This window comes from Malaclemys terrapin, chromosome 2, assembly GCF_027887155.1.
Source record: "Malaclemys terrapin pileata isolate rMalTer1 chromosome 2, rMalTer1.hap1, whole genome shotgun sequence".
In the NCBI taxonomy this organism is placed as follows: Eukaryota; Metazoa; Chordata; order Testudines; family Emydidae; genus Malaclemys; species Malaclemys terrapin.
The window spans coordinates 47,483,578-47,509,167 of NC_071506.1; the positions used below are offsets into that span (position 1 = coordinate 47,483,578).

A 25,590-nucleotide genomic window follows, 5' to 3' on the forward strand; every position below is an offset into this window, starting at 1 on the left:
ATTTTTTGTATGTAATAGATAGTATATTTGGAGCCCTCATCAAAAATAATCTGACATTGCAACTAGCAATGCATAATGGCATTGTTACACTAAGGAACTCTCCTGCCTGGGAATGTCCTAAGTTTAAATAGTTTGACAGAAATTTCATCATCTGGAATAACACAACTGTAGTCTTAGATCTACCACTGAACCCTAATCACTTTATTCTGGGAGATTTGTCTATTCACCATGACATTATAACCAACAAAGTAAAATAAATGAGTTCTGTGTGCTTTGCTGATTGCAAAGAAATGAATATTTATAAAACAGAAATCATCAGTCAGCAACTGGAAATTAGTAACCTACCTAGAATAGAAAAATATCTTTCAAAATATTGGATAATATTGGTACTCTCAGTAACTTCTGAATTAATTCCAGAAGTGTTTATAAGTGTGTATTTGCTAGTGCATGTATGTGTACCATCCTATGTACGGTGCAATCTTGTTTATCCAAAGAGCTAAGGGGACAGCCTATCCCTTTGGGTACTCAACATTTGGACCACCAGGGGTTTACTGCTCCACAGACTTTGAAATCTATGCTTCAGGAGCCAACAGAGTACTGTCTGTTTTCCTCAAGGCCAACCAGCTAAGAAGCAAACAGTAAGTCTATGGCTGTGCTGAACTCTCTCTTTGTATGTGTATATCTACATATATAATTATATTGTTACATAATATTCACTTATATAAAATGCATGGCACTTTATAGACAATTAAAAAGACCACTCCCTCCCCAAAGAAAAGAGCTTAAAGGTAAGTTGAGCAGAGTGCATCAAAGGATAACAAAGGGGAGGAGCTATTTTATGTACCTGAAGAACTGCCAAAATTCCTTCTTGTATCAATATAAACAACCTAACTAGCTTTCTCTATACTGTTAATTATTTCAATAGAGTATCTCTATCATAGCTTACCATTGTTCGGCCTGAAAAACCAAACATAGTAGCTTGACTAGTAGGTGACATTGCTACACATGATGAATCAAAGTCTTCTCCAAGCATTCTTTTGTAACACCTTGCTTGAGGTCTAGCAGAGCCTTTCAATATGGCATAGAAACCTTGATTTCCAACAACTGAAATTAAAAACAAAACATGACTTTCATTTCTCAGTCTATTATAGATTGTTTAACACATATACTGGGCTCCCTTCATTTTAACATGATCTTTGTGTTGTTTGCAATAATAATAAAGTTCCTAGACATTACTTACAAAAATATACAAAGAAAAATAATTCAAACTTAGAAAAATATTTAGAGTATGAATATCCATAACCAGTGTGTGGTTTGCAAAAGAACTAATATTCTCTCATTTAAAAAATAAACCAAATAAAAAAAAAATCAAACAACAAGAAGTGAAGTGCATAGAGGGGTCTATGAGGGAAAAGTCAAGAAACCTACACAGTATAGTACTGTGCTACTGCTATTTTACAGCTATCTAAGAATAACTGGTCCATCTGTTTTTGACAGATAGTCACAGCATCCTAGACAGTAGAACATTCTAATCAAGCAATAGGGCTACTTCTTATTTAAGGACTGACATTCTTATTTAAGTCAGGTAGCATACAGCAGCAGCTCTACATCATAATGCTGGGAATCATTGAACAGATATATTATTTTAATCCTGATTATGTTTAAATGCTTGTTTTTATTAAGGTTATAAACTAAGTGTTTCATTGCACTGACAAGCAGTCTCCCTTAATGCAATCTAAGAGGAAAAACTTTGGGGGCTCAAATATTTAGAATATTTAACACTTTATACAAAAATATTAAATCAAAAGTATTTTAAATGTAATTTATTATAATTTGTAAATTTAGGAAATGCACCTATCAGACTTCTCTAAGTGCAGGTACAAAGCATACTTTAAACAACTAAACAATCTCAATTTAGTCCAAGGTAAGTTAAAGGACTCCAGTTGGGCCAAAGCATAAAGCTAAGGTAGGCACCCAGTTCTCACATTTTGGGATTCCTATCAGCATCTGGATGTCTAAATACCTATTTTAAATGCCTGTGTGCCAATTTGAAGGACTAAATGCATAGATGTTATGGAGTACACAGAAAGCTGCAATGACTTTAGGGTTTCACAGGCATTTAGGTTGTGCCATTTCACTTCTAGGCTTCTCCATTTCTACTTTTGTACCCCCAAAAGCACACACAACAATCATTTTGGGACCACTGAAGCAGAAGATGAAGCATTGTTTGCCAGCACCATAGTCTGTATACGGCTTTATCACCCAATGCAGTAAAGAGTAGGTTAGGTCCCCATTAATCACAGTTGGTAGAGAAACACCACTAGTGTCCCTGTTGGGTTGAAACAGTAGTGTTCCTTTCCCACCTGTCTCTTCTTATACAAGCTGTAATTCTTTAATTTAATTTTCTTGCATCATGAACTTGTTTACTCTTATCCACATGTGGAGCAGTTCTCATCTGAGTAGTTTTGTGGGGCAAGAAAGTAAAGAGGGGGTTAAGTCATCCACAGATGACCCTGCACTTGCTGCCAGTTCAGAGAACCACAAAGTTGTCCCACCAGGGGAAAAATATTTTCTTGCCCCGTAGTCTGTCCTCCTCATAGTTCTGTCTGGCAATGTAAATGAACAAAATTTTTCCTCTGTATCTAACCTCAGAGAGCTGTTACTCCATGTTTTTTTGCCATGTCAAGCATCAAATTCCAGAAGTTGAAGGATGCAGTAAAATAAAGAAACAGAAAGACCTCTCTGGCTGAAAATGGGCACTATGACCCATGAGACAGAGGACTTTTAGTTTTTCGAACAAGAATTCCCAAAATCTTAAATGGAACAGACGGCTAAAGAGATAGCCTCTCCACCCCCAAGGATACCTGAAAGAGACTGGAACAAAGGACAGTAACCACAGGGGATGAGAGTGATTGCTGGACCCAGACTAGAAGGAGACTAGTCTGTAAAAGGAAGCCTATTGGAACTGGTGAGGTTTTATCTGTATTCAGTTTTCTTAGACATAGACTTGCATGTTCTATTTTACTTTACTTGGGAATTCACTTTGTTCTGTCTGCTACTACTTGAAACCACTTAAATCCTACTTTCTGTATTTCATAAAATCACTTTTTACTTATTAATTAACCCAGAGTATGTATTAATACCTGGGGCAGGGGGGACAGCTGTGCATATCTCTCCATCAGTGTTATACCTTGTATAAGCTTTATACAGGATAAAACTGATTTATTTGGGGTTTGGACCCCATTGGGAGTTGGGCATCTGAGTATTAAAGACAGGAACACTTCTGTAAGTTGCTTTCAGTTAAGTCTGCAGCTTTGGGGCACGTGGTTCAGATCCTGGGTCTATGTTGGAGCACAGGGCTCTTTAAAAATTCCCATGGTCCTTAGCCACTGTCAGTACTCTACGGAATACCTGAGCAGCATGTCCCAGAAGGCATTCACTAAAACACAGTTAAGCAATTTGCTAAGTTCAGAGAGAAAACATGACTGATGGCAGAAAAGCTGCTGTGTGAACATAAACCACACTGTGTTACTTGTAACCAATTAAGCTGACCGTGCCTCTTTGGATATAGGGTGACCAGACAGCAAGTGTGAAAAATCGGGACGGAGGTGGGGGGTAATAGGCACCTCTATAAGACAAAGCCCCAAATATCGGGACTGTCCCTATAAAATCAGGACATCTGGTCACCCTATTTGGATATGTCATCATAGTTGTAGTTGTAATGCAGATTAGTCCCACCAGCACTCATTGTCAAGAACTGTGTATTTCAATCAGTCCTAAATACCCTTTGTTCAGTTCCATCCATTACACTAATTCAACCCCCATGCACCACAATTTTTCACCCTCTTTGGTGTTGACATTCTTAAAATATTTTTAGATGATTCAGTTCATTTAATCTTTCCTCATAAGTCAATCCCACAAACTCTGAATCATTTCTGTTGTTTTTCTCCAAATTCCCTTAAATTTGTAAGCATCTCTGTGACATTAAGATGCCCATATTTCTATGCAGTATTCTAGGTAATACCTGAAAGGCAACACTCTGTCCTGAGACATGAAGTGACTGCATTAACAGTCCAAAGTTGTATTACCATATCCTGCTGCAAGCTCGTGTTCAATTAGTTGACCACTACCACCTCATAAGTCTCTTTTGGCATTACTGCTTTTCCAGTGTCTCCGTCCCATATGAATATCTTTGTTTTGGAGTATTTTTGACAAGAGTTAATAATATGCTATATTTCTAGTGCCAAACCTCATTTTGTTATACATTTCTAAATTCTCAAAGGCCTTTCGTATTAGTTCTTCTCTTGATTAGTACCCCTAACACCTCTTAATTTTGTAACTGCAAATATAAAGCCAGATCCTGCCACCTTTCTGTTGAACTCATTGGACTACTCACCTGCTTAAAGTTATGTGTATGCATGAGTCTATCTAGGATCAAAGCCTACCTCCACAAATATTCCCACTGAAACCAAGGCAAACCCTAATCACAATGTAACAATTACAAACCCTTTGGTGAAAGAGCCATCGAGAGATCTCTCTTCATGTATGTGCAAAGCACACACCAAAATTTGAAAAATAATATGTCTATATTCCTTAAAATACATAGAATTACCAAATGTTAAAATCAAAGGTAATCTTTTGGGGGTCATTATTTTCTTTTGCCCATCTACTCAGTAAGTGACATATAACCTCACAACTGCTATATTTTTTTATAAGTATGATTAATGCAGAACAGCAGATGAGATATTACAAAAAAGTGTAATAAAATAGTCAATTAAAACACAATAGTTGTGAACCCTTAGAAAGTTAACAGGTCTGTTAGCAATACATTAACAGGTCTTTGGGGCTTTATACAGCACCCACTGATGTCAATGGGAGATGTGTCATTGATTTAATGTATGCAGTACAGGTCCCTTGATATATGTCAAAGTTCTCTGATAGAAATCAAAAAATGTTGCACCTTTAGTACTTCCAAAAAGATACCGGGAAAACAAATTAATGTAGAATCCCTTGTTATAGAATTTGTTAGACTGTGTAAGAAAAAAGAATGGTTTTCCTGAACTGTTCTCTGAAAGATAATCATCTGAGATTAAAAACATGTCTGGCATGTATTAATTGTATCGAGTCTGTTTTACTTAGTATAAAATCATTTTAGTGTTTATTTTTGGGTCATAGCACCTGATTAGATTGAAAATGTTGCTTAGCCATGTTCAAAGAACTGGAAAAGATTGCACATTGATGCAAAGCAGCTTTGTCTTTAAGGCAATATGTGACAGGCTGAGTCATTAAGATTAGCTTTTATCTCATACACAGCTTGGTGATCAGCAATTTTAGCCACCATTTTACACCACATTGTGATTTTGAATTAACTGTTGCAAAATCAATAGGGCACCCAATCTAAAGTAACATGAATGTCCCAGTGACCAAGATATGTACAGTAATTCACAGTGAAGACCTCGATTCTTTCAAATTTGTATAGTGAATCAAGATGCCAATTTTCATGACTATCATTTGAGTCACTAGCTTTGACTTTAAATTTGTCCTATTCATTATCTCTACATCATTATGCAAATATAGTTCCTGCCTGCAAACATTCTAGTTCAGTCTGCCTGTTAATTACACAGCAATGCTGTAATGTAAGCTGCTTGGTTCTGAGTTCTATGCTTTGATTTCCATATTCACTTTAGATGCATTATTTCAAACATTTAAAGGACGATTGGAATGCAACGATTAAGAATAAATGGATATGTTGGATCCAACTGAGGCCTACTGTTAGACCTGTACTGGCACAATCCTGTTGTTAACCAATGATATACCAGACAGTATTACAGAAGGATATGAGTTTTAATTGTTCTCCCTCTCTTTTTTTTTTTTGGTACAGTGTGTAGTCTGAGGAACGCATGTGCCAAAAGAGTTAACCTAGCTAAAGATAGCATGCTTTATATATATATCACTACTTTATTTTAGGACAGCTAAACAAAATATTTATTAGCCAATTACTTCTAATTTTCACACCTCTACTCACTCCCAAAAGGGACCTCTCAATTTTTTTTTTAATTAAGCTTTCTCCTCTCACTCTTGTTTTGTGGAATGAATACAGACCAAGACATTATATTTTATTTTATGTATTATCAGATCCATGCCACAATAAGGCTATATAACATTAAGCACCATTGCTCTGACGATAGATAACTCAGAGTGATTTGCTTTCATAATGTATTTTACAGCAAGACTGTCCCCTCACTAGAATACATCATAAGAGCAGCGGCACTTTGTATTATCCATCACCAGAGCAATGGCGCTTGGTGTTATCCATCATAAAAGCAATGGCACTTAATGTTATACATCAAAGCGATGGTATTCTGATGATGTACAATACAAAACAGCATGCCTTGATGACATGGCTATAACACAAGGTTGGTCTAATTTGGAAGAAGCTATTAGAAGTTTTTGAAAAGAAAAACTTCATGAACTTTTAAAAAGTCTAATCTGCAGGGATTTTATATTAGTGTCTCCCATCATATAAATTACAATAGGTCTTCTGGAATTTTTACTTCTCAAGGATTGGAGAGAATCATTAGTAGGAATGACATTTCTCACTACAATATAGTTATAGGAATAAAAACAGTTTCCTAATATAGAGCAGGATTAGAAAAGGGTCAGGTTGGGCATCCAAATATTGAGGCACCTAATATCACTAGTCTCTGTTTAAAATCTTGGCTAGTATTTCTGATTTGTAGTCACTGAATACTGTTCAGAATCTGCAGGTCCTGCTAGAAGCAGATTTCTTGCAGAAGGATACAACAAATACCCTTGTAGGTTTCTAGTAAGATTAGAACTTAAACATTGTGCTTAAAATTCACTCTAAAAATGAAAAAAAAAAAAACCTACCTTTTCCCAGAAAATTTTTTAATATGGAAATTTATTTTCCTCTCAAAGCATAACTAATCTACCCTTGACAGCACCTTCACAGTCTTTTAGAATGACAAGAATGTGTCTCATCCCAGAAGCATATCCCTAACAGACTGCGATATATGCAAAGATACAGAATATATCTGTTTCAGCACCTGGAAAAGCAATCTATTTGTATTTTATAACCAGATAAGAAAATCATTACAACAGATACATTGCTACCTGTGCTTCCTTTTGCCCAGTATTCCTTGATGGTACACATGCTGAGTTCCTTCAGTTCTTCATTAGAAAGCTGAGCCCTGATGTCAGGAATGAGTTTCATCATCTCATACACTGTGTTATGTTCTTTGACAGATCTTAGAATGGGGCTGCAAAATAATTTATTAATATACATCAGGATGTATCGCATTTGGGAGATTCGATCTATATAATTTGCTATCTAGTCAAAATCATTTATTGTTTTGTTTGCAGATACGTTTGAATATCAGACATTACTTCTGCTGCAGAGGTCCACTGTGCCTTAGCTAGCATTGATTTTAACTGTAGTTAACACAATACTGTTTTCCAGTTCATCACACTTTTCTTTACATCAGGCATAACCAATTCCATTGCAACTACTATTTAACTGAGATGCTCTACACTGTAAATGTATGGCCTTGGGCCATAAGAATATTATGTCACCATATAATATTTTGAGATCTTGTCAGAAACATATGTGCAGTGATTATTCATTATTCATAACATTAATTAACTTACTGTATAAATTCAGGAGGCAACATAAGAATTACAACTTATTTACTTAGAGCAGTAATGAAAGTATCTCAAAGTCACAGTGTATTAAAAGTAGTTCCATCACATAAGTATAAATCATGTATCATTACTACAGTACTGACTTAGTAGTAATCCCGTTCATTATTGGCTCTGCTGGGTTTAGCTTTTGTAAAGCACTCAGCTAAAGAAATTTTACATACTGATACTCAGCACTGTGAAACTGTGCATTTCTTCCCATCTTGGTGTGTGCCAAACTTCTCCCCTATAAATAGTTCCTCTTAAAATAAATGAACCAAATAAAAGTAATGTTTAGTTATAAATATTCACACAGAGAAAGTAAAATAATGTACACTATGTAAAGTGGAACACTATTGTGCATATTTAATTATGTTCAAAAGGAAGATCAGCCTTTTGGTGGGGGAAAAGAGTGCACTGCAGAAAAAGGAATCAAGGGCTTGATTCAAAGCATACTGAAATGACTCAGTTTTTCCACTGAATTTTAAGAGCTTTGGATCAGGCCTCAAAAGTGAACAGTTAAATCTCTACTGGGAGAAAGTACACTTTACAGAGGAAGGGGCATATTTAATCTCAAAGGTATTAAATTTCATGCTTCCAGATATTCAACCAATTTATGGACTTGTTCATTATTTCATTACTAACCTTAAATCTAGGAAACAGAAATTAAAATAGGGTGGTTTTATGCTCACTAATTAATATCCCCTAGCTCATTAACAAACACTTCCCATCCTATCTGTGCTCTAGTTTACTCTGTTGCTCCCAACTGCTCGTTATACATTGTCTCTTTTTAAAAAGACAGTTTTTGTATTGTGACCTAAAGGTAAATAGAAGGAAGTGAAAGGTTTATTTTCAATGATGCTCAGACCAAAGTGTTATTTAATTTAAAATATGGAAGAGAATTCTCCAAATCCCTTTTAACTTATTGCAAATATTATCTATACCTTCTGATACCTGTAGCTCTAAACTATTTGCTCAGCCAAAACAGATTATAAAGCCAACCTTGTGCTCGTATTTGCTTAGCCCCTCCCCTGAGGTGCAGCTCACCTCCTCCCTGGTACTTGCTCCTTGGAGTGGCTTCTCCCCTGTCGCACATGGGATGGGTCCTAGATTCTTTTTTGTGATGCCTGGTGCCTCCACCCATTGTCCCTGGGACACAAGTGGTGCTGTCCCTTGGGAAAATGAATAATGCTACCCCTGCTGGCAAGGAGCATAAAACCCAGTCCACAAGAAACAAAGAAATGATGCACCCAAAACCAACAATATACCAAAGGGGGCGTTATTGAAAGCAAGAAAATAGACTCTGGGGAAAGAAAGGGTTGGGGTTAGGGTTAGGGCTAACTAACTTCTGATACTCTCGACACAGGTCTCTGCAGGGCTGGAACTGCCTGATCCTTGTGCTCAGTCCCACGGCAGTTCAAAGATTCCCTTTGTGGGAGGGGGAGTTAATCAGAGAGTTCTTGAGCTGTTCTGCTTCTCTCTCATCTCCAACACTCAAAAAATCCTGAATCTAAAGCTAGTCTCTCTGTTTGTGAGTCAGGCTGTCCCCTCCCACTGAGGGGCTAAGCAGCCCTGGCTCATCATTGGCCCATAAAACTGCTTGTCCACGTCAACCCATGCAGAAGCCTCTCTATTGGCCTCAACCAAAGTTTCTAGTCCCTTCTGTTCCCGCCCCTGACTCCAAGTATGCTGGGAAGTGGTGTTAGAGGGATCTGCTAGCCATTACAGTTGCAGTCCCTTGGTTAGGCCCCCCTAGAGCAGTGGTGAGCAACCTGCAGCCCACCAGGGTAATCTGATTGCGGGCCACAAGACATTTTGCAGACATTGACCGTCCGCAGGCACCGCCCCGTGCAGCTCTCAGTGGCCGCGGTTCTCTGTTCCCGGCCAATGGGAGCTGTGGGAAGCGGCGGCCAGCACATCTCTGCAGCGGCCACTTCCCACAACCCTACTTGAAATATGCAGCAATGAATGGAGATTGGGTAATTGTACACATAAAGAGCCCACTATTGGTGGCTAAAGGACAGTATGCTACTCAAACTTTGTAACTCCAACCTGTGAACCAACACTAAAAATATAATTCTATCCTCTGCACAAAATGAGTTTGACACACCTACTCCTAACGCATATTGTCCCAGGGGTATCCACTGTGCCTGCTAGGTATCTGGCGAATTAAAAATAGCATTGTGATGTCACAAGTGGGAGCCAAGGGATTTGTTCAGTTGAAAATCATATCATATGCCACGAAGCATGCTCAGAAGTATTATTTCAATTGCTTATCATATTATCCATGGAGTTTTTAAAATTTAGTATGTTATAAAGTTTAGCCATTTTTAGTAATATGTAAAATTATCTGTATAGAAAAAAGGTGGTCAGAATTGTTTTGAAGTGAGACTATTATATTTTTTTCCTTCTTGTCACTTTAAAGTGGCTTAAGGGATTTTGTTCAAGCATTCCAAACTAATTCTTCTTTGAGTAGACACCAAGCATGGAAAATTGCAGCCTGAAAGGTAAATTTTTCACGAAGCCTGGAGTAGGGAAAGTCAATGGGATTTTAACAGAAATTGTTTTGCAACCTCAGCTTCTCTACAGCAGCTGCAAAAAGCATGACCATTGTAATAAGCTGATCTGTAGGAAAGAGAAAGCAAAGAATTACAAAGACGTCTTTTCAATAATTTATAGTTCTTAAAACATGAAAATTTATTCTTTATATGTGAGAGGGTGACCTGTCCACTTGAAGGGGTGTTGGATTAATTTATATGGAATACATGGGTCAAAGGTGCTAACATAACCCAGTCACTGTCCAACATTAAACAGTGTTAAACAAGATCCAGGGTTTGGTATACAGAGATCTGAGCCTGCTTAAAACCATGGCAACCACACTATTAAAATCCTTTTAACCTTTTATTAAAGATAAAGAAAAGGAAAACAGTTACAGCATTTGAAATGCAAAGTATTAAATAGGGCTTTGATTTTAACAGCATCACGTGTTCCCTTCCCCTTTAGCTGAAGAGAGTGTTTAGAAGGAAAACCACCCTTGTCTGACAGTTTTTTAGACGGAATCAAGGATGATAATAACTGTCCTTTTGGGGAAATGAGAGAAACATTAGGTGAGATGGGCTGGAGCTGTTGTTGTTAAAAGTCTGATCTCATTTCATCCCAGGTGGTGTTTGGGATTCACATTGAGCCAGTAGTGGTGACCATGTCATCTGGGTCCTTCTCTCTGCCTGCTCTAGTCTGGCTATCTCTCAGGATCAGGATGACAAAGGCTCTGTGGGTATTAGCCATGATGGTGAAGCCTGCTCCAATAGCTAATTTTTTCCTCAAAGTCTCTCCTTTTTGAAAGGACTCCAAAAGGGAGTGGTGGGCGCAACAGTCCATCCTCTATTTTGTCCACCAATTAGGTCCAGTTTTTGACACACCAATTTTGATTCACTGATTTCTTGTCCCACACTTTTCCTATTTACCCAAGCACGATCTTAAAACAGTCCTTGAGTTATATCAGTAGGCCTTCTGTTTGGACTAATTCACTCTATCTGCCTTGAGTACCTTTTCCATCAACATTTGCTATTATAGGTTATTGTGACATCTTATGAACTTTCACATACTTTTTTACATTGAGATCACAATTAGAGTAGATGTGTAGGCCTAATTATCACAACAGAGGTTATGGGGCCTGGGACAGCTAACCCCTATTCTGGAAGAGGTGATCAAAACAGCAGCAGACTAGCTGGGGAATGAGGCTGCCCAGGTGTTAATCAGGTAGCTACCTTCTGAACATGATAAAACCCAACTGTTGGTGACTTGGAGAAGAAAAAGGGCAAACAGCCTGGAGAGGAGAATTGCAGGGGAGCACTGAATCAGAAGAGAGGCTCCTTGGGATAGGAACCAGAACCAGAGGGGGCACTGGTGATCTGGGGAAGCCTGCCTGAATCACAGCACAGCACAGCACAGCCCCATGAAGGGGGGCTGTGGAATCCCTTAGCCAAGGGGTGGAGAAGTTGTGAGTCAAGGGACCAAAGCAGGAGCAAACCAGTGGGATAGACTCTCCAGAGAGGCCAGGAGCTGCAGTGGGACTGCCAGAGCTTCTGGCTCAGAGAAACTGGGAACCCAAAGCTTTGGGGGGTGAATTGGAAGTCCCAAGTTTGGTCCTGGAGGGCCAAATGAGACTGTATTTTAGAAAGAATTAATAAATTTGGTCCCAGGAAGGAGAATGTTATTTTAAACATTGATGCTGTGAATAAAGTTACTGGGAGAACCCGGAGGGAACCAAGGGCAGGTTGCTTGCAGAACCACATTGTGCCATGAGGGAGCATGCTATGGGATGGCACCCTGCCACACTACTGAGAATACAGCACTACTTTTGATCTAGTATCAAGGTTGGATTTGGTGCAGCTGAGGAAAGCAGGAGGAAACATGATTTTAAGCAACCTTTCTGCTCCCCAACCCAGGACCAGCAAAGTCCATTTTGGCCTTGGCATAATTTAGAGAAGACTAAGGCCGGCTGTAAATTTTGCTCACTGCTGTGGAACCAGAGGATCCCCTATGCTATGATGGTTCTTGTGCTACCCAAGGACTCTTCTGTCAGGGGAAATACACAGTTACATCTTTAAGAAGCTGTGTCTTTAGTTAGCTGCTGTATACAGCTAAATTCAAACAGCCGTAATCAGGGATGAAAATCTGGCCCACTATGCTGAAAGTGCTCTAGCATGCTTAAATAGGTGGCATAGTTCCAGCCTTGTTCACTTGCCTTTGCTCTCTCATTTAGATGCAAATCAGTTTTGTGCACCAAAGCGTCACCTGCCAGTCTTGTAGGTACTGATACATGTCATGCACAGCTTGCATGTACAGCTCAGGTGCATCTTTTAAAAAATGTAGTCTACTGTACATTTCCATCATTTGTGCAGCTGGACTACTGTAGCCATTAAGCACTGAATGAGTTAATAACAGGATACAAAAAAGGAAAGACATGCATAATTGTAGTTTTGGACTACACACAGCTGGGACACAGACTGCCTCAGTAATAATTGGAATAAAAAACAAGCTTACCTTGGCTTTGGTTCGGCAACAGATTTGACTGTATGTAACAGACTGAATTTAAACAATAATATGATTACTAGCAAGCTCACAATGCCATTATAAGTAACCTAACAAAATAATATTGGGGAGATTGCATTAAATATTTGGAGACATGTGGGTAATATAAAATGGCAATTTAACCGAACTATTATTTTGATCAGTACGTAGTTGCTCGCCTAGGGCCCAATTCTTAAATTAAGCTTACTGTAACTTGACGTGTCTTCTGAGGAATTCTGCATTTATTTCCAGATATTGTTATAGTAGGAAAAGCCAGGAGTAGTTCATAATCAGCCTTCAACTATTGTACAGTTTTCCATATCTAAGGAATATGCTTATCCATACATACATCCTGTCCTGACTAGCAATCAGGCAATTATTCATATTAACAAAGCACACTGTTCTTGCAAATAAGGCAATACTATAATGCAAGCGAGTGGATGACTCAGAGGGCCTAGAGTGGATGACTCAGAGGGACTCAGCTGCCTTGCACTTTTAAGTGAGTGGTCCAAATATCACCTATACTGGTAGTGAGTGACCTAAAACAGTCATCATATGACAACGGTTTGGGGTCTGGCCCACATGAAACAAATTGGGGTCTTAGCCCTGTCCCTAATGGATGGGTAACTTAAGAGTTAACATTATAATGGATAAAGCAAAACTTGCAGAATTGGTGGTCATTCAGACATTTTAAAAGCTCGTAATAAAATTCATTACAAGGCTATTGAGGAAACTGGATAACGACAGGTTGAGTAGTACTGTAAACTCCTGTCATGGTTCAGATTTGAGATATTAAATAAGAAAACAATGGAAGTAAATAAGGGCTAGATTCTTACAATGAGGAGTTCTTTGCTTCATGAGAAGCACCATTGATTTCTTAATAAAGAACTCTCAGGATGGGAAAAGAGTACTGGGGTGATCCAGGGATCAAGATGGAGTGAATAAGCAAAGTAGGAAAATTCACTATTCATACAAAATTATTTTGGTCAGTAAATGCTACAAACTGTAGGATTTTGAGGAACTAATCCAATGGGCCAATACAAAGGCAGATGAAGTTCAGTATAGGACAATGGCAAAATAAATCACATAAAAATAATTGATTTAGACTAGTCGCTCACAGTGATTGGCTCTCAATAGTTGAAGTCTCCCTGGAAAAAGATCAAAGCAACTTAGCAGAGACCACACTGAACAATCTGATGAAATGCACAGCAGCAGTTATAAGTGAATAGGATAGTGGAATATGCAGAATTAGAAAGGGACTAGCACAAAAAAAAAATGAAGAAATGAGATGACCGTATTATGAATACAGGACCATCTTTTCAGTTTGCAACTATATATTTGTTTAATCCTTTAATATAAATTTGCAATCCCCCTCTTATAGTCATACATACAATTTCAGAGATGTGTTTTGCAAACAGAGTAAAAGCATTTAAGAAGTATGGAGCCAGTACCTTCAGGTATAAAACTACAACCTTATGTGCAGATAATGGAGTTATTTTGAGGGGTACTGAATACTGTGAATATTCACATCAGATCAATTCAAAGTTGTTTCAGTTATTGTGATGCACTGGGAAACCCAGTTCAATGATCTTCCCACTTGCACCCTCACTTCTGAGGTGTGGTGGCCCAATAACAACATAAGAACAGCCATACTGGGTCAGACCAAAAGGTCCATCCAGCCCAGTATCCTGTCTACCGACAGTGGCCAATGCCAAGTGCTCCAGAGGGAGTGAACCTAACAGGTAATGATCACGTGATCTCTCTCCTGCCATCCATCTCCACCCTCTGACAATCAGAGTCTAGGGACACCATTCCTTACCCATCCTAGCTAATAACCATTAATGGACTTAACCTCCATGAATTTATCTAGTTCTCTTTTAAACCCTGTTATAGTCCGAGCCTTCACAACCTCCTCAGGCAAGGAGTTCCACAGGTTGACTGTGCGCTGTGTGAAGAAGAACTTCCTTTTATTTGTTTTAAAGCTGCTGCCCATTAATTTCATTTGAGAATTCACTGGGCTGTTAGGCAAAACAAAGCTGACAACATTTATTGACAATTTTTGCATTGTAATTTGAAAGTAACCTGTAACTCACCCCCATTTCATGCCAGCAAGAGAAGGGGAAAGCAGCTACAGCTGTAACCTGGAGAAAAAGGGGATGGGAAGCTGAGAGTCAGGGTTACTCCTTCCCACTCCTGCACCCTTAGACCAAGAACTGTGCCGGGGAGTCCATCCCCTCTGGGGACATCAGGGCCTAGCTATTCTCAGTGTTCCCCCTGCCATATGAGCTCAGGGAAGAGAGAAACTGTTGGAGGAGCCAGACAGAAACTCAGCCAGCAAGAGCTGAAAAAGAAAGGAGCTGCAGCAGGTGTTACCTCCAAAACATACAGTTCATGGTGGTAAAGCAATGTTTTCAGTGCTGTGCTTAGGAAACGGAGCAACTGAAAATTTTCTGTATTAAAGGGATCTTCCAAAACTGAGGACATCATCAGTGTCTGATGGTTGGCTTGTTGTTTTTAAGAGTTTTTTTTTTACTCTGGGTGTTTTTTCCCTTCCACTGATTGGCTGTTTGCACCAACTCCCTCCTGCCCTTTCCCTCACAATTTCCTCCCTTCAGCCTCATTCCTGGTCCTCCATGCTCAGAATTCTTCTACATCCATCTCAGGGCATCCATGCCCCGCAGTGTCCCCTGCTGGGGAAGTGTGGTGCTACAGGCGCTCCCTGACACTGTTTCTGCCTTCCCAGGGTCTCCCCCCATGGTTCACGTGGCTCAGCTCTCTAGCTGGGTAAATCTCAAAGTTCAGTCTCCTTTCAGGTAACGAGTCCAACCAAAATCCCAAAAGAAAAGCCACATGTGGGCTTTTCTTCAGCCCACCCTTCAGGCTCAGTTTCCAGCCCCCTCCTGGCTCACTTTTCAGGGTCTCTGGCTCTGACTCCCAGGCTCCTTCCCTGGAGTTTCCTCACACTCTAAACCCATCTGGGATAACTTTTAGTCTCTGGCTCTAGAAAAGATTCCTGACTCTGGCTCCTTTCCTGGAGTCCCTCCAGACCTTCCTTCACAGCCTCCCACAGAAGCCTAGCTTGCTCCTTATGGATCCCCCCTCAAACTGATTTCTCGGCCCCTTTACAGAAATCACCCAGCTGATCAGGACCATCTTCAGGGGGTTGGGTAGCTAATCTAGCACAGGTGTGGGTGGTTAAGCCCATAAAAGGCCAGATAGCTTGTGACACCTCATCTTTTCAGTGACTCCACTACCTCCCTTTGCCTCTTTTAGCTCATAACAAAGATTCACCCAAAACATTTTAAAAAACAAAACAAAAATAAAAAAGTAAATTCACGCTACTAACATGCTGTTTGCTGACCATCCCTTTGTTCACTCTGCTGATATGTTATATCCCTTCCTCCAATCCATTGCCTGTTTTGTTGTTTAAATTGCAAGGTCTTCAGGACAAGGACCATCTCTTATTCCCTGTGTGTACAATGCCTAACATATCTGGGTCCCAATCTCAGACTGGGGCCCTGAGGCACCATCATAATATAAGTAATAAATAATAATTCTTCCCATCTTTGCTTTTCCCAGGCTATCCTCACTGATGCCATGTCACAGCAAAACTTCTTCCACCTGGGGAGTACTATGTCTCATCACCGCTGCTCATGCTGTCAGCATGCAGCTGTACTAGGACGTCCCTCCCGCCAGAGACTAAGGGTTCATCTACACTTACTGGGGAATCAACGTGTGGCGATCGATGCATTGGCAGTTGATTTAGCAGATCTAGTGAAGACCCACTAAATCAACTGCAGATCACTCTCCCATCAACTCCTGTACTGCACTGGATTGAGAAGTGTAAGGGGAGTCGATGGTCACATAGTGTGGGCCCCACAGTAAGTAGATCTAAGCTATGTCAACTTGAGTTATACTATTCACATAACTCAAATTGTGTAGCTTAAATCGACTTTTCCCTGGAGTGTAGACAAGGCCTAAAGGTATTTCTACACAGAGGTTTGCCTGCCTGAGCTAGCTTAAATCCAGCTAGCATGGATAACAACAGCAGTGAAGACAGGGCAGTGCAGGCTTCAGCATAGGTAATACAAGCCCAGCACAGACCTTGGGGACATACGTGGCTCACTAGCCTGTGCTGCACAATCTTCACTGCTATTGTTACCTGCACTAGCAGGATTCAAGCTAGCTCGAGTTGACTGACCCATGCACTGCTTTTGCTGTGTAGACACACTCTTAATATGCTGCCACCACAGTGCATCCAGCTGCTGCCATCACATGGAGTGAGGAATCCATCTCAAGATCCAAAATGCTGGTCTCGGTACAATATTATTTGTATTACAAAAGTGCCTAGAAGCACAAACTGAGATGGGCATCTCATTGTGCTATATATATATAGGAAGAGACAGTTCCTGATCTGAAGGCAAGAGAGACATAGTAGTAGTATCCCCATTGTATAAACGAGGAACAGAGGCACAGAGAGATTAAATCACTTATCACTTGCCCATGGTCACATAGTATTTGCTGCAGAGGTCAGATATACTTTTGTTTTAGTTTATATAAACAAGAAACATGATTAAGGATCAAAACTGACTTTACAAACATGGTTGTGCTGACATGAGTCCTTCACACTAAAATCAAGTTCAGGACATTGTGCCTCACAGCTTTGTTTCCAAAAAGCAAAGAAAAAGAATACTTTCAAGATGGTAACAATTGATCAAGCCCCAATCTCAATGTGCATTTGCTCATGGGTTGTCTTCAGAGGGTTTGGTGGGTTTTTTTTTTTTGTTAATTGATGCTTCACATGTATTTAAGCAGGTAATTTTCTTTAGTCCTCAAATAATATAAAGTGATCAAAGTTAAAGGCTTAAGGGAGATATACAACAGGTGGCAAGAGTTGCTTACCACAGATAAACTGACTACTTCAAAAATTACACGTTTTATTAAATATATTTCAAACCTGCTTTCCACCCTCTCATTCTCTCACAAGTTCTCCTCCCTTCCCCTCCTCCCCAATTCATTTATTCCATCTGTTTGCTCATACTAAGTTTGGCAATAAAACAAAGTCATGCCATTCAGCTCCCTGTGAAGAAAGTCAAAGCTTTTATATAATGCAACAGTTACATTCATGTTCCTGTTGAGATGATTCCTTGTTTTTAGTAATATTTGCGGTAGGTCTTTAATGGATAGCACACATCACTTATTGGTGTCAGATGTTCTGTCACCATCTCTAGACAGCATCTTCTTCTGCATAATAAGTCTTCATGTTTACCTTCAAGAATGTCAATCATTCTATATTTAGACTTGCTTGTCAATTAGCAGCAGGTCTGACAGCTGCAGTGAAAGGAAAACACTTTAAAGGCTTGATGACAGTTATTACAGATAAGACATGTGTCTCTTTTTGGGGATGAGGGGAAACGGAGTGTCTCTAAAACTAGAAAGCAAAGAGGTCTTCCCCCATGGCTAATTTTTATGATTATTTACATAATCCTCTAACAATCAGATTAGGGGGCTACCTTCTTCTGCTTTTTCTGGTGGGCCAACCGGTATAACCACTGCTCACCAACTAGACTTCTCTGGGGTTGGATGGCCTTAGAATCATAGAATATTAGGGTTGGAAGACACCTCAGGAGGTCATCTAGTCCAATCCCCTGCTCAAAGCAGGACCAATTCCCAACTAAATCATCCCCAGCCAGGGCTTTGTCAAGCCGGGTTTTAAAAACCTATAAGGATGGAGATTCCACCACCTCCCTAGGTAACCCACTCCAGTGCTTCAGCACCCTCCTCGTGAAATAGTGTTTCCTAATATCCAACCTAGACCTCCCCCACTGCAACTTGAGACCATTGCTTCTTGTTCTGTCATCTGCCACCACTGAGAACAGCCAAGCTCCATCCTCTTTGGAACCCCCCTTCAGGTAGTTGAAGGCTGCTATCAAATCCCCCCTCACTCTTCTCTTCTGCAGACTAAATAACCCCAGTTCTCTCAGCCTCTCCTCGTAAGTCATGTGCCCCAGCCCCCTAATCATTTTTGTTGCCCTCTGCTGGACTCTCTCCAATTTGTCCACATCTGTTCTGTAGTGGGGGGACCAAAACTGAACATAATACTCCAGGTGTGGCCTCACCAGTGCCAAATAGAGGGGAATAATCACTTCCTTCAATCTGCTGGCAATGCTCCTACAATACAGCCCAATATGCCATTGGCCTTCTTGGCATCAAGGGCACATTGCTGACTCATATCCAGCTTCTCATCCACTGTAATGCCCAGGTCCTTTTCTGCAGAATTACTGCTTAGCCAGTCGGTCACCAGCCTGTGGCAGTGCATGGAATTCTTCCTTCCTTAGTGCAGAACTCTGCACTTGTCCTTGTTGAACCTCATCAGATTTCTTTTGGCCCAATCCTCCAATTTGTCTAGGTCACTCTGGACCCTATCCCTACTCTCCAGCATATCTACCTCTCCCCCCAACTTAGTGTCATCTGCAAACTTGCTGAGGGTGCAATTAATCCCATCATCCAGATCATTAATAAAGACATTGAACAAAACCGGCCCCAGGCCTTCCCACGGTCTACTCCAATTCTGCATCAGTACCAGGATGACTGAGTTTTCATTTCTTTTACTGCCACTCTACTAGCCCTTCTAGCATGTAAAAGGTTGAGTTCTGCTTAGCAGGAAGTTTCTTTTCAGTTTGTACATGGATAGATTGGTTTCACCTGCATTTCTCAGACTTTTATTGTGTGCCTAGATGAGGCTCAGATTCATGGAATCACAGAAGTTAGAGACATGTCTGGGAATAATCTCAATCAATCTGTGAAAGACTCAGGTTTCACATCTCATATATAATAATCAACATATGTGTTTCAGATCGTTACCACTTTTGTGACAAGTTATGCTAGCAGCACTCAAATTCTGGCTCTTCTCCCTCTAGTGAGCTAGGCTCTTGTTTTACTGCCTCCTTTACCTTCTGCTGTGGCATGAGAATATTTTCTTTCCCCAGTCCTGGTGGTTTCATTGGTATTGTTACTACTGTTATTTTGAACCTCTGACCTCTCACTCCCTGGGGCCAACTATTGTACTGCTATTCAATGTAGCAAGTATAAAAATATGACTGTCTACAGACCCTTTGTGATCTTGCATGTGATGTCTGCCACTACTTCTTCAACCCCTTTCCATGCAGTGTTATTTTGGTATGTGGTTTCTTTGCTTTCTGTATGTAGTTCCGATACTCTCCCTGTAATCTCACCACTGCTGTAGTCCTGTGTTCTCTCAGTTTTCTTTTCAATCTTTACTGTTTTTTTTTTTTTTAAAGAACAGTTCTGCAGATTTCCCGGTATCATAATAGTGCTGCTGCTCTGACCATTTCCCCCCAGTTTTTAAAAGATGTCACTAGAAGTGGACAGGTTGTCAAACATATTAACATCGATAAAGTTTACTGGTTAAACTGAAATGACCCCTAACCAATGTAGGGCTGGGAACAGGGCTCTCTGTCAGAGATTTAAACATGTCAATAATACAAATTAGAGAGAGACCTGAACTAAATCCCCCAGATATTAACACCTCTGAACTTTGAGCATGAACATATCTGGATCTAAGTTTTGCAGCTTGGAACCCCACTCTTTTTCAGCTCTGTGTAAACTCAGAAGCTTGTCTCACTCACCAACAGAAATTGGTCCAATAAAAGATATTACCTCACCCACCTTGTCTCTCTTGTATCCTGGGACCAATATGGCTATAGCAACACGGCACACAGGAATTATTTGTACAGTTCCTGGCTGCCAGTTACACATTTTTGTCATTCCAAAATGATAAGTCCCATCCCAAATGATAACACCAAAGAGTTGTACAATTATAAGGCACACATAAAATATACACATCCACTTCCACAGTATGTCACTGCAGGCCACCAGCCCAACTGGTACTTACAGTATACAGACTGAAGAATTGTGCATCAGCAGGATTACAGCTGTCACTAACAGAGCCTACTTTGAAAGTCAATACTAGCCTCTTAGATTCCAGTTTGAATAAACAACCACTGGAGTGAGACAAATAAAATGATATGCTCCAGTTCTGCTCTCAGACTGGTGGTTTGGCACTGCATAGGCTGCAAAAGGAAAGGGTCACTACTAACCAGAGGATAAAATAAAGAGCCATGTGCCTTCTCCAGATTGTGGTAATAAAGTCTGTCTGTGGGTCAGTCCTGCCAGCTGACACATGGCAGGCTGCACTGATGTTGCTCAGAAAGTTAGCTTCTCAGAACTCTCACCTATTCCTCTCCTAGTCTCTGCACAGAACAGCTGATTTTTCCATTATATGTGCCTATACTCTCTGCACCTAAAAGGATTAAATCTACCACTAACATTACATAGCTTTTTGTATGCCCATCCCAAATCCAATAGGATCCTAACACAGAACCACATACCCTTTAATCACACATCATGGAGTTTCATGTACTAGATTTACACAATCTCTAGGATTTATACTTTATACCATAACGAAGGATTTCTGTAATCCCCATTCTCATATGACATCAGGGATTTAAGAACAACCCACTGCACACTGAGGGGGCAATAGCACTACAATACTAATTTCTGAAGAATCAGAATCAATACAAATTACATGATTTCTCTCCAGAATGGGTTTGAGGTGAAAATACACTTTAGATCTTACCCAAAAACCATGCTGGTAGCCAATCCTTTAGTAACTAAACACTAAAGGTTTATTAACATAAAAAAAGGGAAGCGAGTTATTAAGAGGTTAACATGAATCATATACATTACAATTTATTTCAGAGCTTGTAGATCAGAATCACAACAGTGATGTTAAATCTGCCAATTTGTAAGAAGTCTCTCTGGTTCATCCCCAATATTGGGTCCTCAATCCATTTTTCAAAACTCTTCTTTGTAAGAAAACATAATCCAGAGATGTGGAGCATGAAAGAGGCAAGGGGATGAATGATGTCACACTCACCAATTTATAGCCTCCAGTCCATGTGCACGGAAAGTTACTGTCTCAAACATGGAGTCAGGGATCACATGTTCTACGTGCCTTTCTGAGTCATGAGGCATCCATTGTCTACATGCCCTCTGAGGCATCTTCGGGAGGGTCCCACTGGAAGAGTTGATTCTCCTTAATGGCCCGCCAACCATGGTTTGCTGTTCTTGATGTAAATTTGTCATGTGGGTGTTACTCAGGAACACAATGTGTTTGAAATACAAACACATAGCAAATATTCATAACTCCAGATACAACGATACTACATTGAATTAAACAGGCTAAAACTTAGCAGCTCATAACTTTTCCAATGCTACCTTACAATACGTACTTTGTACAAGATTTATTGCGACTGTAAAACAGAGTAGCAACAGTGATATAAATGGTCACCTTTCTTCTATACAGCGTCACAAAGGCAAAACACTCATTTCAAAAAGTCAGCATCAGACCGCAACATGGCTAATGTAGAAGGTGCTTGAGGCGGCAAAAAAATGATGCAGAGTAAATGAGAGTGGCTTGGAGACTGAAGAACATAGGAGAGAATACAAAGAATTGAGCAGATAGATTCAAAAGCAGTTTAGATGAGAGAAAAGCAAATACAGGAGGCAAAATGTGAGGAACATGAGAATTATAAAGAAAGTAGTAATACAAAAGGCATGTTTACTGTAATCAGAGTTCTTTCTAAAATGTTTTCCCCATGACCAAGCATAATAAGAGATCATGAAGGCAGAATCCTCACTGAAGAGGATATCAAATGCAGGTGGAAAGACTACTGTGCCATTCTGTATGCCTCATCAGAGACACTTACAATAGTGGCAGACAGAAAGGAGAGTATGGACCTGGAGCCATCAATCCTGTGCAAGAAAGTAGTGTGTGCTACTATGAAAATTCCCAGGAGTAGATAATGTACCAGCCGAAGTGCTAAGTGTTTGGTGACCTCATTATTGATATAGTGTGGAAAATTTGCAGCAATGTATAGATGACTAGAAATTGGCTGGACAACTGGCCAAAGGTATCTTCCTAATCTTACCAAAGAAAGTGGAAATAACAGAGTGCAGTAACTATTGTATCATTTCCCTGATCTTGCATGCAAGTAAAATGCTGCTGTACTTAATTTAAGCTCATGAATGACAGAAGCAAAACTACCACCACAACAAGCTGGTTTCAGAGAGGGAAGAGGCACGTGATCAAATTGTGAATGTCATTGAAAAATGCTGGGAGTATAATCACCCATTGATTATGTTTTCATTGTCTACTCCAAAGCATTTGATACAATCCAACATGGCCGTCTTTGGAGGATAGTGGCAGACATGGGGATTCCAAAGCATCTCATTGAACTCATCACAAGTCTCTACTGTCAACAACAGATCACAGTGCAAACAGCAGCGAGCAACAGTCAGTGGTTTTCCACTGGGCATGGTATGAGACAAGGGTGGATTCTGTCTCCAAGTTTTTTCAACGTGTACTCGGAATTTATTATGAGATAAGACCTGGAAGGTTTTGATAAGTGGAAGGAGCTGGGATTTCATTTGTGGACACTTTTTAACTGACCTCAGCTGATATGATGATCTTTGCTGCAACCATCCATTCCATGAAAAAGTTAATGTGGAATATGGGCTATCCCTGAATGTGGCAAAAACAAAATGCATGTACATTGACATAATCAATAACAATGGGATGGAACTGGACATCACAATCAATGGTCAAGCTTTAGAGGCAGTAGACAAAATTTAATTATCTGGGATCATAAATATCCAACCAAGGAGGCTGCTCCAAAGAAATTGGAAGATGTCGTTCAGCCCTGTCCTCCCTTAAGAAAGTGTGGTCAAACTGTGGCATCTTGAAAAGTATGAAATTTCAACTGGTGACAAGGTTAATTTTTGTCATAGTGACTTATGGATGTGAATCCTGGGAAACTAATGCTGCTGACAAGAGGAAAATTGAAGTCTTTGAGATGTGGTGCTGGTGAAGACTCTTGCATATCTCCTGGACTGAAGAGAAGATGTTAGAAATATTATTGGAGAGAAGTGGACTCTGTTGTCGGAAATCAATAGGTGCAAACTTAGGTACTTTGGTCAAATCAGACATAGAGATAGAAATAACCTTGAAAAAGTTATCATGGGAGGAATGCTGGCAGGTCATCATGGTAGGGAACAACCAATGAGAAGACAGACAGATGATGTGCAGTAGATCAATAGGAAGTCAGCTGCTGAGTATATGAAATTAGTGATGGATTCAGAATGCGTCCAAAAATTCTGCTATGATGTCACCATTATTCAGACATGAACAAATTCATTTTACATTACAAAGGACCAGAAGCACCTGGAGTCAGTAAAGAGTATCTAAATCCTGTTGTACCACAATGAGGCAGAATATGACTCTTTGCCCCAGTGTGCCAGATGGCTGGTGAGAGGATTTTATTGAGGGGATAGAGGGGAAGAAAATGGAAACACCAGATCATCTTCCAAACAAACAATGTGCTGGGCTCACAAGATTGTCTCCAAAAGATCAGAGATCACGTGGTGGGGAAAGAGTATAATCTGTTGTCTGATACCATTTTCTGACTCCAGGATGATCCCAGGCCACTGTTGCTGCCCTTCTGCCCTCCCCTCCCAGCAGACTTAGCACCCACGTAAGAGTAGGGACAAGTGGGCTGCAAGAGAATGCAGGGAGAGGTCGGAATGTCTGAATGCCACACAGACTTCTACTCACCACCGGAGCACCTCCTCTGGCCACGTCTGGGGATTTGCTCTGCTGACTTGATGCCCTCTTCTCACGGTTCCTTAGCCCATCGTCTCACTCTCCCATTCTGCAGCCCCCCCTCTTGCTCCTCAGAAGCTGGTGTGCCTTGTCTTCATGGCTTAACCTTCCGGCCAAGTCACAATAGTCCTCCCCTTCTGGGCACTATCAGAGTCTTCCACACTGTCAAAGACAGTCCTTAAGTCCACTGCCCTGGCTGAATGAATGGTTCTGGACAATCTTATGTTCACTGTCCAGATAGTGCCACTCATTCAGCGGATGGTAGGGAAACCCAGGCCAGGCCTCTCACTGGATTGCAGCTCAGGGGCCTTGTCTCTAGCAGCTAAGGTTGGTACTACCACGAAACTTCCTGCCAATCCACTGGACTACTTCCTACCTTGCTTGTCCCAGGCTTGCATTCTCCACCCTTCTAGTTAAACTCCTATCTCCTGCATCTGCTAGACAAACCCTTCCTCTTAAAGTCCAAATCCCTTTCTCTCCCTTGTCCCAAGGAGAGTGGTGGCAGCCTCTCTGCTACCAACTCCCTGATTATATAGAAGCCCTGCCTATTTCTAGACAAGAGAGCTTCCCTTAAATAGGGCTTTCCTCTCTGCCTAACTGTCCCACAGTTTGCAGCCTGATAGATTAATTGGGTCATCTAGCCCACATTAACCCCTTCAGGATGAGTATGAGGAGCACACTCCAGCACACTGAACCTCTATCTCTCTGTGAAAGGAAATGTATTCTTCCACTGCACTCCCCTCTCTATACCCATGCTGTTCCTGGAAAGATTAAGACTTATATGTTATAAGGATTAATAAATAAATAACACGGTGTTGCATACTCATATTACATTCCTTTCCCCCTTTACCACTGGCTCAACTCCATTATTTCCCTTGCACCATCTTGTGCATCCTGGCAAGTCTGTCTTTCACAGACTAGACTTAATAATGTCATTTGGGTTAAGCATGGAAGACAAAAGCCTATAGAAAATCTGCCCAGTGTTTTGTTTCATCTGACACTGAGACATCAGGTCACTAGGTATCCAGGAAAACCATTTTGAAATGACTGCTGCATTTCTTCACTGAACAGCACTT

The 25,590-nt window shown here is 40.4% G+C and overlaps 1 protein-coding gene across 1 annotated transcript in view; it reads right to left on the reverse strand.

Annotated features, from left to right (window-relative positions):
* CNBD1 (cyclic nucleotide binding domain containing 1) overlaps positions 1-25,590 on the reverse strand; it is a 323,306-nt gene that overhangs the window by 119,734 nt on the left and 177,982 nt on the right. The window contains exons 4-5 of the mRNA XM_054017211.1: positions 7,135-7,280; positions 947-1,104 (exon numbers count right to left, since the gene is read on the reverse strand). Of these exons, the coding sequence (XP_053873186.1) occupies positions 947-1,104; positions 7,135-7,280 (304 nt within the window). The remainder of the gene's footprint in view (positions 1-946; positions 1,105-7,134; positions 7,281-25,590) is intronic.